General features: G+C 43.9%; 1 protein-coding gene across 1 annotated transcript; it reads right to left on the bottom strand.

Annotated features, from left to right (window-relative positions):
* Nucleotides 1-10649, bottom strand: CUNH2orf49 (chromosome unknown C2orf49 homolog). Its single transcript, XM_055607762.1, has 4 exons — nt 10514-10649; nt 8580-8746; nt 4336-4711; nt 1-2753 (listed from the first exon to the last, which is right to left on the bottom strand). Exons 1-4 carry the CDS (start codon nt 10610-10612, stop codon nt 2697-2699), a joined length of 699 nt encoding a protein of 232 aa, XP_055463737.1. The 5' UTR covers nt 10613-10649; the 3' UTR covers nt 1-2696.
* Between the last annotated feature and the right edge of the window lie 2540 nt (nt 10650-13189).

Below are 13189 nucleotides of genomic sequence, written 5' to 3'. Positions count from 1 at the left end.
TAATTTTATTTAGTTTATTTAAATAAGGATAAGGCTACTTAAAAGACAATACATACAAAAAACATACATTACAAGGTCAACCTTTTCTATACTGAATTACAAAACTTACACAAGCATTTAATAAAAGCACACTTAAAAACATGTTAACCAATTAGTAGCCTCTCAACAATGCTCAGGTTCCACAGCAGTAAGGAGAGGAAGCTCTCACACAAAGGGGATGATTGAATCTACTGGCAGTTTTACTTAATGTAAGTTTTTAAAAGGTTGTTGCTGTTGAATGAGTCTCCACATCAATTTTCAAACCGCCTCTCACACTTAAGTCAACCAAAACATAATTCAAAGAAAAACTTCAATTCTGAAGAATTTTAACACCAGCAAATACGGCCTATGGTAGTGGTGAGCCACTCTTCCAGGTGGCTGGCAGCTGTCTAAACTAATAAGGCTACTCTGGAAAACTATGCTGCTGAAACAGCCTTTGGGAGGCACTTTCGTGCCCTGGTGCTGCAGGGTTCCAGACTCTAGGAATCACACAGTAGTCTATGATCCCTCAGGAGTGAGAGGATTGGGGTCAGACTACCTTCATCCATTAGTGAATGAAGTAAAGTCACAGACACAATACAACTTGCATTCTAAGTCTGAAGCTTAGACCTAGAGAAGAGAGGAAGAACGGGAAAGAGCAGGATATACAAAGTAGGAAAAAAGAACAAGGCTGACTTGCCAATGGTAGGCTTGGTGCCTCTTGTACCTCACAAGCTAACTACTGCCTCGAAAGCCATCATCCGCTTGCCCACCCATTAATAAGAATAGCTGGCCTCACTGGGACACAGAACCAAAAGCAACAAGACTAATGCTATTTTGGTGAGTAAACTTACTCCAGAACTGTTCACCACTTTCCTTGAGTCCTCTAACTCAAACTGAAACACCACTTCAGAACAAGACTCCCAATGCTGCTGCTCCAGATTCCCAGCACCTGGCACACTTCACCATGTGGAAGAAGCCAGTTCCATGATCCCTTTAGAGGCACGGCGCTCTGTGACGGAGAGAATACGTAATACACAGTGCATGGGTCAAAGCTTCTCCACCTCTCAAACTCAAAACAGCTCAATAATATGCTGCTATGTGAGCGTAGATGCTGAATGGTCATAGATAAACTTCAATTTGAAGCAACAATGTTACACAGTTCAGCTGTTATTACCAACCTACTCTGTAAGTTAAATATACAAATTAAAAATTAATTTCACTGAGTAACTAAAATAAGTTCCCACTGACTTAAAACTGTCAAATGGCCAACTCTCTCTTTAAAGAGAGAAATGCCGGTGGAAGCAGAAAGGTCAACTGAATATAAAATATGTCATTCTACTCTAAAAGCTACATTTTTAAAATCTCCCTTGACAAGTACATATAGGAGCACAGTTCCCTTCAACAATATTAATTTATCAGCCCTGCAGATAGCAATAGATTTAAAATATTACTGTAACATCAACAATTCATGCAACACTTAATATGCATCGATTGTGTCTTATGTGTATAAATTTAGTCTGGAAAAAAAGCAGAATGCTTAAAAACGACAGGGTTGATGTCTAAGAACAGTACTTACCTGCAAGGCTGAATTATTTTCTGTAAGGCTATTTGAGACCTGAACTAAAATTCTTGTTTTAACATATCAAATAAAAGAGATGACCCTAAGGCATACCAACAAGGCAAACCACCAATTTGAAGATTATACATGGAAAAAGCATAAGTATCTTTCGCTTTCAGTTAGAAATATAAAGGAGGGAGCAGAAACTAGAAGTCATGAACGTAAAGTGAACAGTACTTTCTCATTTGCCTGTATTATACAAGTGGATAATGCTACGTGCACAAAAATAAAGAGACCGTCAGTTAACCCAGCAGGGAGAGCCCTGCAGGAATCTCGTTCAGCCAGAAGCCACTTCTCTGCTGTACTCTGCAGTATTCCAACTCCAGTGGCCTGACAGCGACCACTGTCTACTCCACAGTGGACCAATAAGGACCCCCCCACTACTGCCACATGTTCTGGACTTTCTAATGTCTAGAACTCCGGCACCCATCATTCCCAAACTTTCTGCCATCAAGTACTGCCTCTAACATGATCACCCAGCCTGAAGACTTTGAAATCTGTCTCATTTTTAAAAGAAATAGAAATAGCTGAACTCACAGTGGGACTTCAAGCGGCACAAAAGATTAGGCAGGACCCCTGAAAGACAGGGACTTTCTAAAGACTTAGCAGCAGCAGCTTTTGACGCTGAGAGGGAGGAAAGGCAAGCCCTGACTTCCCTCTTGCTTTCCATGGGACACAGTGGCACATGCAGCTGAAGAACAGAAAGCTTCCCATCAACACCATCAAAATGCTTTTCTTGGCAACCCTTCAAAATGCAGGTGGCAATATTTACCACAATACTGTGAACTGCTATATGCTTCTGCTTGGGAAAAGAAACTTACAGAGAATGTTTGCAAAGCTCTATTTTAAAAAGAAAGTCTTCCCTGTCTGGGACATGAAAGTCAAGACACTGTAAGGAAGGGAAGAAGAAGTGGAGGGAAGGAAGGGAAAGACTTTTATTTTTCCAAACCTATTTTAAACCTCAAGAAAATGCCACAGTAATCAGGACCCCTGAAAATGCTGTGGACTCATCTGAAAACCGCAGCTGCAGCTCTATTTACAGTTTGGAGGCTTCCCTTCACGGCCATGTAACATGCTGTATCTTCCTCTTAGCTTCTGGAGGCTTCAGGTGATTCTAGAAGACAGGAGCAGAACCAATTTATAACAGCAAAGGTGACTCAGAACAACTTAAACGAGCACCCATCCGGCCAAAGTTGGCTACAGGAGTGCTAGAGCACTGCTGCCCCCTAGTGGGAACGGTGCTCAGATTTAAAAAAAAAAAAAAGTCTCTTTAACTCCCATTTGTCTGTTCTGTGGTTCTCAAATGCTTTGTACCAAGATCACTTACACAAACCTTATGCACAAAGAGCAGAACCAGGAACTTCAGAAGGTAGAGGGAATAGAATCTCTTGGCTTTCTAGAAGCTACTAGGGCGATTCTAATGAGCACAGCTGAGCACTGGCTGTTGCAAACTTACTTCTTCCCCTAGCCCACCTCCCTCCCTGAAGTCACAGTCTAAACTTGATGGGAAATGTTGACTAAATATTTACATTCCTAAGTAGTACCTATATATATGTGTGTCTACATTTATATACAGTGAACACTATATATACATACACATATAAATGTCGTAAGCCTCAAGGCTTACTCCTCATTGTACTGGAATTTCAGGTGTGGATTATTCTAACTTTCATCCCACATCCTCTAGCTCACGAAGGTAGGTATGTATGTATGTGATGTAAGTACGGAGGCAGATTGGTGTCCAGCATATGCCCTGTAACCAAAGCACAGTCTGGCCACCTAACTGGAAAAGTCATGCAACTGTGACTCGCATGTGGAATCTAAGTATCTAGATGCTTCAAAATGGCAGAACACAGATATGTAAGGGACTCCCCTCAGAACTTCTCCATCCTTCCAAAGTTAATTTGGTGTTTAGGGAAGAACAGATTCTAGGGTAGGTTTAAGGGAAGTACAAACAACCTTAGGCCTAGGCCCAAACACTACTTCGTAAATGTGTTGCCACAGACAGTAACATTCTGGGCTTCACTACTAATGGAGTACTTAACTTCTTAATTCCAAGACAGAAAGAGAAAATTTTAGGAAATTTGCCTTTCTGAATTCATTTTGCATAGAAAGAAATTCAGTGAACATTAAAAAACAATAATCAAGGTGTATTTTTCAATTCCAGTATATGAACAATGTGATATAAAAAGCAGACCACTGCAGAGTTCAAGGGCAGCCAAGTGGGCATGTCAGCTCTCTTCCCTGGCAGTGTCCGCCCACCCTGAAACAGCACTTACTGAGCTACAGGGACCTCACCCTCTGCTCCTCAGCCCGCCTAGCCAGGGATGCACACTACACTGTGTGGGTAGACTGGGATAGACTGGGAATACTGCAGAGCCTGAGTATGTGAGGTAGCACCCCACTCAGGCTTTCAGCAGGTTCGGGGGGGGGGAACTAGGCTTTCCCTGCTGCAAGGGCTGGTCCTTTACATCATCATAGTAAGGAAAGAGTGTCAGCTCAACTATCAAAATTCCATTACAGCTGACATGGAGCCAAGTTTTAAACTCCGCAGTTTCCAGATCATATCTCACTAAGAAATTAGGCCTAGTTTTAGCTCCCTATGCCCCCAACAGGCAAACAAGCACAGCTGGCTGACCTGGGGCTACAGGTGGATGCTCAGTGCCACGCTCAGCTCAGAAGCCACCCACACTTACCGTGGTCTCTGCCTCTTCCTTAGGAGCAGCCCGCTTTAATTTCACGGGAGTAGTTCCAACAGGGGACAAAGGCGGAGACTTCACTGGACCCGAGGGACTTTTCCTATGTGTTAAGTCATGGTTCTGTTTAGTGTCATTATTACTGTGATCCACTTTATTGTTCATAGGCAAATTGGAAGACAAAATCAGGGGTGAAATCCTTGAAGAGGAATTTGGTAGTTTCCGAATGGCATCACTGCTGGAGCCTATCTGGGCAGGAGGCTTAAGCTGGTCGTCTGCTCCATTCTCTGTCTTTTTCACTTTGATGCTTGTGCTTGTTGAGCTCCCATCAAACACAACGAGGGGTCTTTTCCTCAGTCCGTCTACAGCAGTGCTCCTGAAATCAGAGAGATGTTCTCTTGAAAAGCACCACACAGGCTGGATATCAGTGCACTGTTTCAGTCAGAACAAGAAGAAGCAAGTTTTCCTGAACAGACTGTGGTAACAGAAACTTTTTGAAATAAGACTTCCAGGCCCAAAGAAACAATTTTCTAGTGCTTTAAAGTATAAAATACTATCTATAAGAAGTTTCATTATCATTTATAAAAAATGTAATTATTTCTAAAATGTTGAAATGAGATGTCCCTCATAGTCTTGGGAGTTTGAATGCTTGGTCCCCTGTAGGCTGTGCAGTCTGGGCAGTTTAGGAGGTGTGGCCTTGCTACAGGAGAACCTCACTGTGGAAAGGGTACAAGAGTTCAAAGACTCCCATCATTCCCAGATTGTTCTCTATTTCCTGCTTGCACTTCAAGATGTGAGCTCTCTGCCTGCAGCCTGCTGTACTCATCCCTCTAGAGCCATAGGCCCAGGTAAGCCCCTCTTTCTACACACTGCCTTGATCTTGGTGTTTTATCAAAGAAACAGAAAAGTAACTAATATAGGTATTAGTTAACCTCAGAGTAAAAAAGAGAAGCTTATTAGTAATGCTATCCTGACCATGCAATTAAAACCAACTATTATTTTACAAAGAGAAACTATAAGACAGTACCAAGAGTAGTAGCCACAAACAACAAAGCAAAAACCCTACTGTACTCAACAAGTGTCTCCAAGGTCTGGACACTTTCCAATCAGTGATTAAAATATCTGTACAATTTTAATCATGGATTTGCTCAGTCTTCATGCCCATTGGCTAACTGGTACATCTTACTACTCCAAAGCACAGGCCTGAATACTTCAGGTAATCATGAATATTTGTGGATTTAAACATACATAAGTATAGAAAACACAGAATAAAAACAAGGTATAGAAGATTAAAAATGGCAACCAGCACAGGGCACTTTCAGAGAATAGAGCTCATGGAGCTGGCCATTGCTGTGGATGAATGATTGAGGGAGTGATGAGTGGAAGTGAAGGCTGAGACTGTAAAGATGTTTCAATAAGATAATTTGTTGTTTACAAAAAAAATACTCTATAAATCTGGTGTAAAATAAATCCATGGTGTTTATAGACCAAAGGAGCATGCCCGCATCATGAAACACAGCCTGACCTTTAACACATATGGGGAGGCCTTCATGCCCACTCTCACCTTTGGTCAGTTCCCCCATCTGAGGGAGGGCATGCATTGTGTGGCCACAAGGCTCTAGTGAGGTGGTTCTCAAGTTTCCTAATGCTGCGACCCTTTAAAACACTTCCTCATGTTATGGTGACCCCCCAATCATAAAATTATTTTCATTGTTACTTCATAATTTTGCTGTTATAAATCATAATGTAAACAGCTATGTTTTCTGATGGTCTGAGGCAAGCCCTGTGAAAGGGTTATTAGAAACCCCCAAAGGGCTCACAACCCATAGGTTGGGAACCATTGGCTTAAAGACTTATGCCATTGGAGTTTGTTCTCTCTGCTTCCTGTTTGGGGTTTGAGATATGAGCTCTCAGCTGTTCCTGACACCACGCCCAGGCGCACCACAATGCTTTCCCACTGTGACGGTGATGGGCTTTTATCCCCTGGAACCATAAGCCAAATAAACTATTCCTTCTATAGGCTGCCTTAGGCATAGTGTGTTCTCATAGCAATAGAAAGAAACTAACACAGTGTGTGGTACCTTGGGCAAATCATGCATTCCTCTGGATCCAAACTTCAACAAAATAGAATACTTTTAGATCCTTTCAACTATAATGTTCTAGCTCAAGATTTGTGTATGTGCACAAGCAGAACACAGGGTTTGGGGGTCATATGGTGCTATGTATCAAACCCAGACCTTGCGCACCATCTAGTTAAGTGCTCCACAACTGAGCTTTAAACCTCATCCCACCAATTGCAAATCTTAAAATAGAGCCAAAGATCTTTTCCAAACAATACTCAGAGACTGTCATATTAAGTGTAGCTTTGAAAAAAAGAATGACCAGCACTGAAAGTTTTGCTTATTATTAGAACAAATGCTGGAATGTGCTAATAATATTGCTTGAACTTAAGAACCTAAATGAGTAAAAAAAAGAATGATACATGTAACATAATTCAGAGGCACGATGATGTCTGTATTTCTTTCCCAAACACTAGGAGCATACACACATTAAGCTACACTCACATTTCTAATCACATCAGTTTGGAGACTCACAAGAGGTTAAAAGCTTACAACCCCCCTCTCCCCCCTGTCTTTTCTGTCCTCCCCTCCTGCCTCTAGTGCACTGTCTATGTCAGTGCCTTGTTAAGAGCAGGCCTGCATAACACAGCAATACCACCACCTGTTAGAGCAAGCATTCAAGGATCTTAGAAGGTTGTCCTCATGAAGCACGCAGCAACATTCATCAATTAAATGTAATTTTCTTTATAAAGTAATTTGCTGACAGTTTTCTGGAATTTAAAAATCTTTTAAAATTTAAATGACAGCACTTAATCCAAGCAATATACTCATTTCCACATTAGTCAAAAAGCTTAAGATCTTACTTGACTCATTTTTTTTTCCTCAGAAGGTTACAAATTTTATTGGTTCTACCTACAAAATACATCTAGACCATAGCCCATCAAATTCCTTACGTTAGTCAAAACTATCATTTATTGCCTGGGTTACAGCACAACCTTCTCCTCTTCAAACCTTTAACTGATTCATTGTGAGCTGCACATCATGCACCCCAATCCTACTCATCTCCCCACCACTTCGCATCAGCCCTCCACTCTTCAACCTCCCCACCAAAAGAAAATAAAAATAAATAAGGTAAAAACAAAACAACAACAGAAATATCCATAGAAGTTGTACTGTGTGACAGTGTGTCCCACAATATACCGTTTTGTCCACACATCTTTACTTGCAAATGTTCATTTTACTGAGTCCTTGGTCTAGTTCGAGGCCTCTGGCTTCTGCTACACTATCAATACTAGATCCCCACCAGGACTCCTCGGGTATCCTGATGTTGGCCTGTGTCATGGAGCTCCTGCAGCTTTGGGTCTGCAGGACGGGTCCCTTCATGCACTCCAACGGTTAGGGCGGGCCAATCATAGACCTGAATCTGGGCCTGGGTGGTAGGTAAGCTGGTCAGTCCGCCAGCTCTCCAGCACTGCCACAACAGCAAGGGACACGGCCAGCTCTCCCACTCTCATGCTGTTAGGCCATCTCACCCCTGTCCCTGCCACCAGGGCCAGCTCTACTGCAGCACATCCTTCTTAACTGAGTTCCCTAATTCCATCCTTGAAACTCCCCTACCTTGAATTACTTCTCAGTTCAGTAAGGAGGGTGATTCTGTCAAAATGTCATCTTATAGGGTCACCACCATCACTGTCACAAAACCTTCTCATAGCTTATCATCTCAGAGTAAAGGGAAATCCTCAAAATTCACAACTCATCCCACAGTCCGTACCATTCATCCACAGTAGCTGTTTTACCTCCTTCTCTCTCCATTCCTAGACCTGATACCTGACAGGCATATTGCCAATCCACGTTCTGAGTGTGGAACAGAACAAATCTCTATTTCTTACAGGTCTTTCTACTGAAATATCATTCCCAAGTCAGGTAGCTGCTGGCTAGCTTACCAAGTTAGCATTCTCTCCATGGTTTACCATCACAGCATACATTTAACTTAAGTTTCTCTCAACTAGCACATGAAAAAAGGAATGTCAGTATTACCCAGTACCAATAACAATCATAGTAATGCTCAACTGACAGTTACCAAATGAGTATCTTTTTTTTTTTTCTTAAGTTTACCTGGTAGGAAAAAACAAAAACGTAACACTTCAGTCATAAAGGATTATATGAATAACCATTAAAAAGTACCTTTTGGTTTCATTTTTCACTTCATGATTTTCTCTTTTCTTTTCCATCATCTTCCCCCATCTATTCTTTGGCAAATCCCTCTGAGGCAATGGTATTGCATGCTGGACGTAAAGGTCAGTAAGGTTGTCTTTGTTTACTCTTACATCATTTTCAACAGCTATGTTCTTCTGTGTGAAAGCAAACAAAAATAATTTCAAAACATCTCTCATTTAAAAACTACTTATCCACATAACATGGTAAAAGCACTATGCTTAAATGGTAAAACCATTTTCACAGTCACATCCATTTAAAAGGCAAACGGTATTAGATAGGGTATTAAAGACCCACTAAACTACAGATATTAAGTTCAGCCTCGTCTTAGACTGGCCACATGCCCTTGCTGTGAGAGGAATACTGCCTGTAACTGCTGGCCAACTCCAGCAGCAGAGGACCATGACCATTACCAACCCTCCCTTCTTAATCCAAATGAAAACAGGGCATTGCCTGAGGGAAACAGGGAAAAGAAAGCATATTATCAAAACTCTGTCCATAAGCTACTTTGAGCATGACTGTTATGGTCAACTTGGTGGGGCAGGATCGCAGTCTCCCCCTGTTCTATTTCTCGTGTTTCTAATATGGTAGGTACTTGCTTTTTGTTTGTTTTGGTGCTGGGGTCTGAACCCAGTGCCTTAAGTACTTCACACACTGGCTTTACTATGGAGACCCCACCCCAACACAAACATACACAGTTCCTGAACAGCTTCTTGAAATGACTTTAACTACAGCAGAAGGAAAGTTAACTTTCCACTCCGATGACAGTAACACCGTTAGAGCAGCCTGTTCCACGCCATTTCCATATACCCCTAAGCAACTCCACCCTCCCCATTTTCCAGCTCCCCCTCAACACCCTGTGGCACAGTAACGCAAACCACGCAGACACTTGGGGAATGCATGCCCTGTATAACCGAAAAGCCGACGCCGGCTGATTAGTTTGGTGTCATTTTTGAACTTTTAAACCATCTTATTCCTCTTTCATACAGTGTATAGCTAGCTGGCTTTTGTCTTGCCGTGGTGGGGGTACAGGGAGGCTCTTGAACAACATTCCCAGAGGACTCCATTTACTTAGAAAGCACTGGAAAGGGGCTGTCTCCTGCTTAAAAGTGTTGCCTTTGGGTCAACAGCAAGAATTGGTTAAATGCAGTTTCAGGGCACATGTTGAACCTACATAATGAGAAACTGATAATAAAGCTTAATAATATGTTTAATAAGCCCTTAATAATCCTGGTGTGATTAAAAGCTTGAGAGCCAGGTTGAAGGTCATTATTAAAATACCATATGGAGGAAAACTTCAAAAAATTAGAGAAAGATATTGTACTGAGAGGAAAAAAAACATAGGAAAACAAAACGTGCCACATAAAACCCTAGTGAAACTTTCAGCAATTCTGTCACTTTAAATAAGTGTCACCACACTTTTTTTGATGCTTTGCCTATTATCTTAGGTCACACCAACTGGGGGAGGGGGGAGCACCACCTAAAAAGCCAGGTGCCTTAAGTTTTCCTATCCGTGACTGTCCAGATAATGATCTTAGGAAGTAAGTCCATCTCTCCGAAACTCAGTTTCAGCGTTTCCAAGGGAGGCAAGGAGCTGTAAAACAGACTACTCAGATGCCTGGGATCCAGCCCTGACTGCCCCAGACTTCTCCCCTCCCGGTCTGTTCTCCCAGTCCCTCTCTTCCGCAGCCTATGCTTGCACACAGGCAGCGGTTGCTGAGACACCCCCTCCGAGCTCTTTCATTTCCCGGGGGTTCCAGCCGCTCTCCGGAGGTTTCCTTTGGGGATCCGAGGGAGGCAAGCCCCATCGGATCTGTGTGGGCGGGGAACGGCCACGAGCCTCCCGCAGGCCTGCCTGTCCTCCCGGCTGCCCGTCAGTCCGCAGTCGGGCCCGAGCTCCCCACCTGCTCCAGGGTGAGGAGGAGGAACTCCTGCGACAGCAGCTCAGGGTGCAGCAAGAGCTCCGAGTCGGTGCAGCTGCGACCGCCCACATCCCCGGCCATGGTCGTCGCCAGGAGACCCCGGCCGGCTACCCACAAGGCACCGCGGCGGAAGCGTCGCGGAAGTGACCCACGGGGGCGGGACTCTGTTGTCGCTCAGCGCGCCGAGGGTGGAGTTCAAGGAGAGCAGGCCTGGCTGACGCACCTAGCCAAGGGGAGGGACTAGGATGCCGAGCGGGTGGGGAATCCTGCCCGGGTCGCGCCGGAAGCACGGAAGGTGAAGCAATCCGAGCGGGCCGCCATTGGTCGCGCCTCCTGTGACGTCCCATGGCAGAAGGGGAAAGGATTCTCCTGACTACTTGCAGAGACAGAATAGACCAAGAGGGCTGAAACTATGTATTGTGTTGCATTTAGCTGGTGCCCAATAGGTTTTTGTGGCCAGGATGATGGCATAATCGTAGCACTTGGGAGACTGAGTTTTCGGCAAGTGGGTTGCATAGTGAAATCTTGTCTCAAAACAAAAATAATAAAAGTGTTGATAGGAGGAATACAGGAGAAAAATATTCACTAAGGACTTTGGGTATTGATTCTCTTTGTAAAGTAATATTTAAGGTATGCTATAAATATTTCTTTGCTTGTTATATCTATTGAGTGTTTTGCCTGCATTTTTGCCTGTGCATTTTGCATGTACCTGGTGGCCATGGAGACCAGAATAGGGTATTGGATTTCCTGAAACTGGAGTTATAGTTGTAAGCTGTAGATGCTGGAAATGGAACCTGGGTCCTCTGCAAGAACAGTTAGCATTTTGAAACTGCTGAGTTGTCTCCCTAGCCCCTACAAATGTGTTATTTGTAAAAAATATATCTGGGCTTAAGGTGAGGAACTTCAAAATGAAGGTAACAATTAACGAAGTACTTCACATTCTGGGTTTGTGTTCTTAGCAATTAATATTTATAACACTATTAATGACAACGTTACTGCTTCTCATTCCTCAGAGCATGGTAGGGATACATTTACTTATTAAAATGTCTGGTTTTCCCACAACCCCAGTGTCTTACTGTGTGCAGACACATTGATAAGTGCTAGGTACCATCCAGACACCAGAGACATCTCTCACAGTTCTGGAATCTGGGAGCGCCAAGGTGCTGGAGGCTTGGCATTTAGTGATCCCATTTATGGGCTTTTTCCTAAAGGCTTTCACATTTCTCTCTTTTTACCATTGGGTCTTCAGTGTCAAACATAACACCTGCACACAGCGAGAATTGTTTGTGGCGAATGATTCTTAGGCACTTCCTACCTGAGCTCCACTGTCACCAAACCTCCAAAGAACATTGTGATTTGGTTAGGTACTCTCTCTAAATTAGTGCGTTTATTGTTTGTATTGTTTTTTTTTTTGGTTTTGCTTTGCTCTGGTTTGTTTTTTGTTTGTTCGTTTTTGTTGCTGTTATTATTGAGACAGGTTTTTTTTTTTTTTTTCCTTTCTGTATAACAGCCCTGGCTGTCTTCACACTCACTCTGTAGACGAGGCTGGCCTCGAACTCACAAAGATCCTCCTCTTTCCCAGTGTTGGGATTAGCAGTGTACCAGCCCAGGCCTTGTTTTTCTTTTGTTGTTGTTGATTTGTTGTTTTATGATATATTTAATTTATGTGAGTATTCTGTTTTCATGCACACCAGAAGTGGGAATCAGATTCCTTTACAGATGATTGTGAACCACCATGTGGTTGCTGGGAATTGACCTCAGGACCTCTGGAAAAGCAACCAGCGCTCTTAACCGCTAAGCCATCTTTCCAGCCCGTTTCTTCTTTTTTTGTGTTTTCGAGACAGGGTTTCCCTGTGTAGCCTTGGCTGTCCTGAACTAGGCTGTCCTTGAACTCACAAAGATCCGTCTGCCTCTGCCTCCTGAGTGCTGGGATTACCGGCGTGTGCCACCATCTTTTTAGGTCCCCACCCCTACATGTCTTCCTCCTTTAACTATAGAATAGTATGATTTGCTATCCACCCTCAGGGGTCTTGGGATGGCATCTTTCCTGCAAACTCTGGGGACAGGGTTGGCGGCAGGGGGCGGGGGCATGGAGGGTTAATGGGTGTGGGGTGGTGGGAGTGTGGGGTGTGGTGGGAGGGGACCCTAAATTACCTTGTTAGCGGGTTCTTAAGACAGGGGAAATAACTGGAGAAACCTGGCTTTATTGTGTATTGCTGAGCGCTGAGGACTCTGGAGGAGCTTGCTAACCCTTCGTCAGGAAACTGGGTTTCCATCTTATACAGAAGGATCCTAAGATTCTTTACAGCCTGACCCAAAGGATTGCTCTAAAAGAAGTGGGTGGAATCTCCCCGGGACTCCCAGCTAGGAGGGAATAGCCTACAAATATGCTCCTCCCCTTCGGGACTTGCATTTTTCTTCTGCCTGGACTAGCAGGCAGTGGCACACGGAGGTCCAGGAGGCATCCCCGCCCGCGAGTCGGGGCTGGGCTGTCAGTCCGCCTACCCCGTGTCCAGGAGGCACCTCTCCCGGCCTCCACCCGACCAGGGCAGCGGCGTAGTCGCCAGCCATGGGGAAGAAAGTCCAGCAGACGCGGCGGCGCTCCGTCCGCGCTCCTTTCCCGAGGGCCGCGGTGGGGGTCTGCGCCGCGTGCGCGCT

Source organism: Psammomys obesus, unplaced genomic scaffold, assembly GCF_907164565.1.
Source record: "Psammomys obesus unplaced genomic scaffold, mPsaObe1.curated_primary_1811, whole genome shotgun sequence".
Lineage (NCBI taxonomy): Eukaryota > Metazoa > Chordata > Mammalia > Rodentia > Muridae > Psammomys > Psammomys obesus.
Note: the sequence above shows the minus strand (reverse complement) of the source record. Positions and strands in the feature narration are given on the sequence as shown.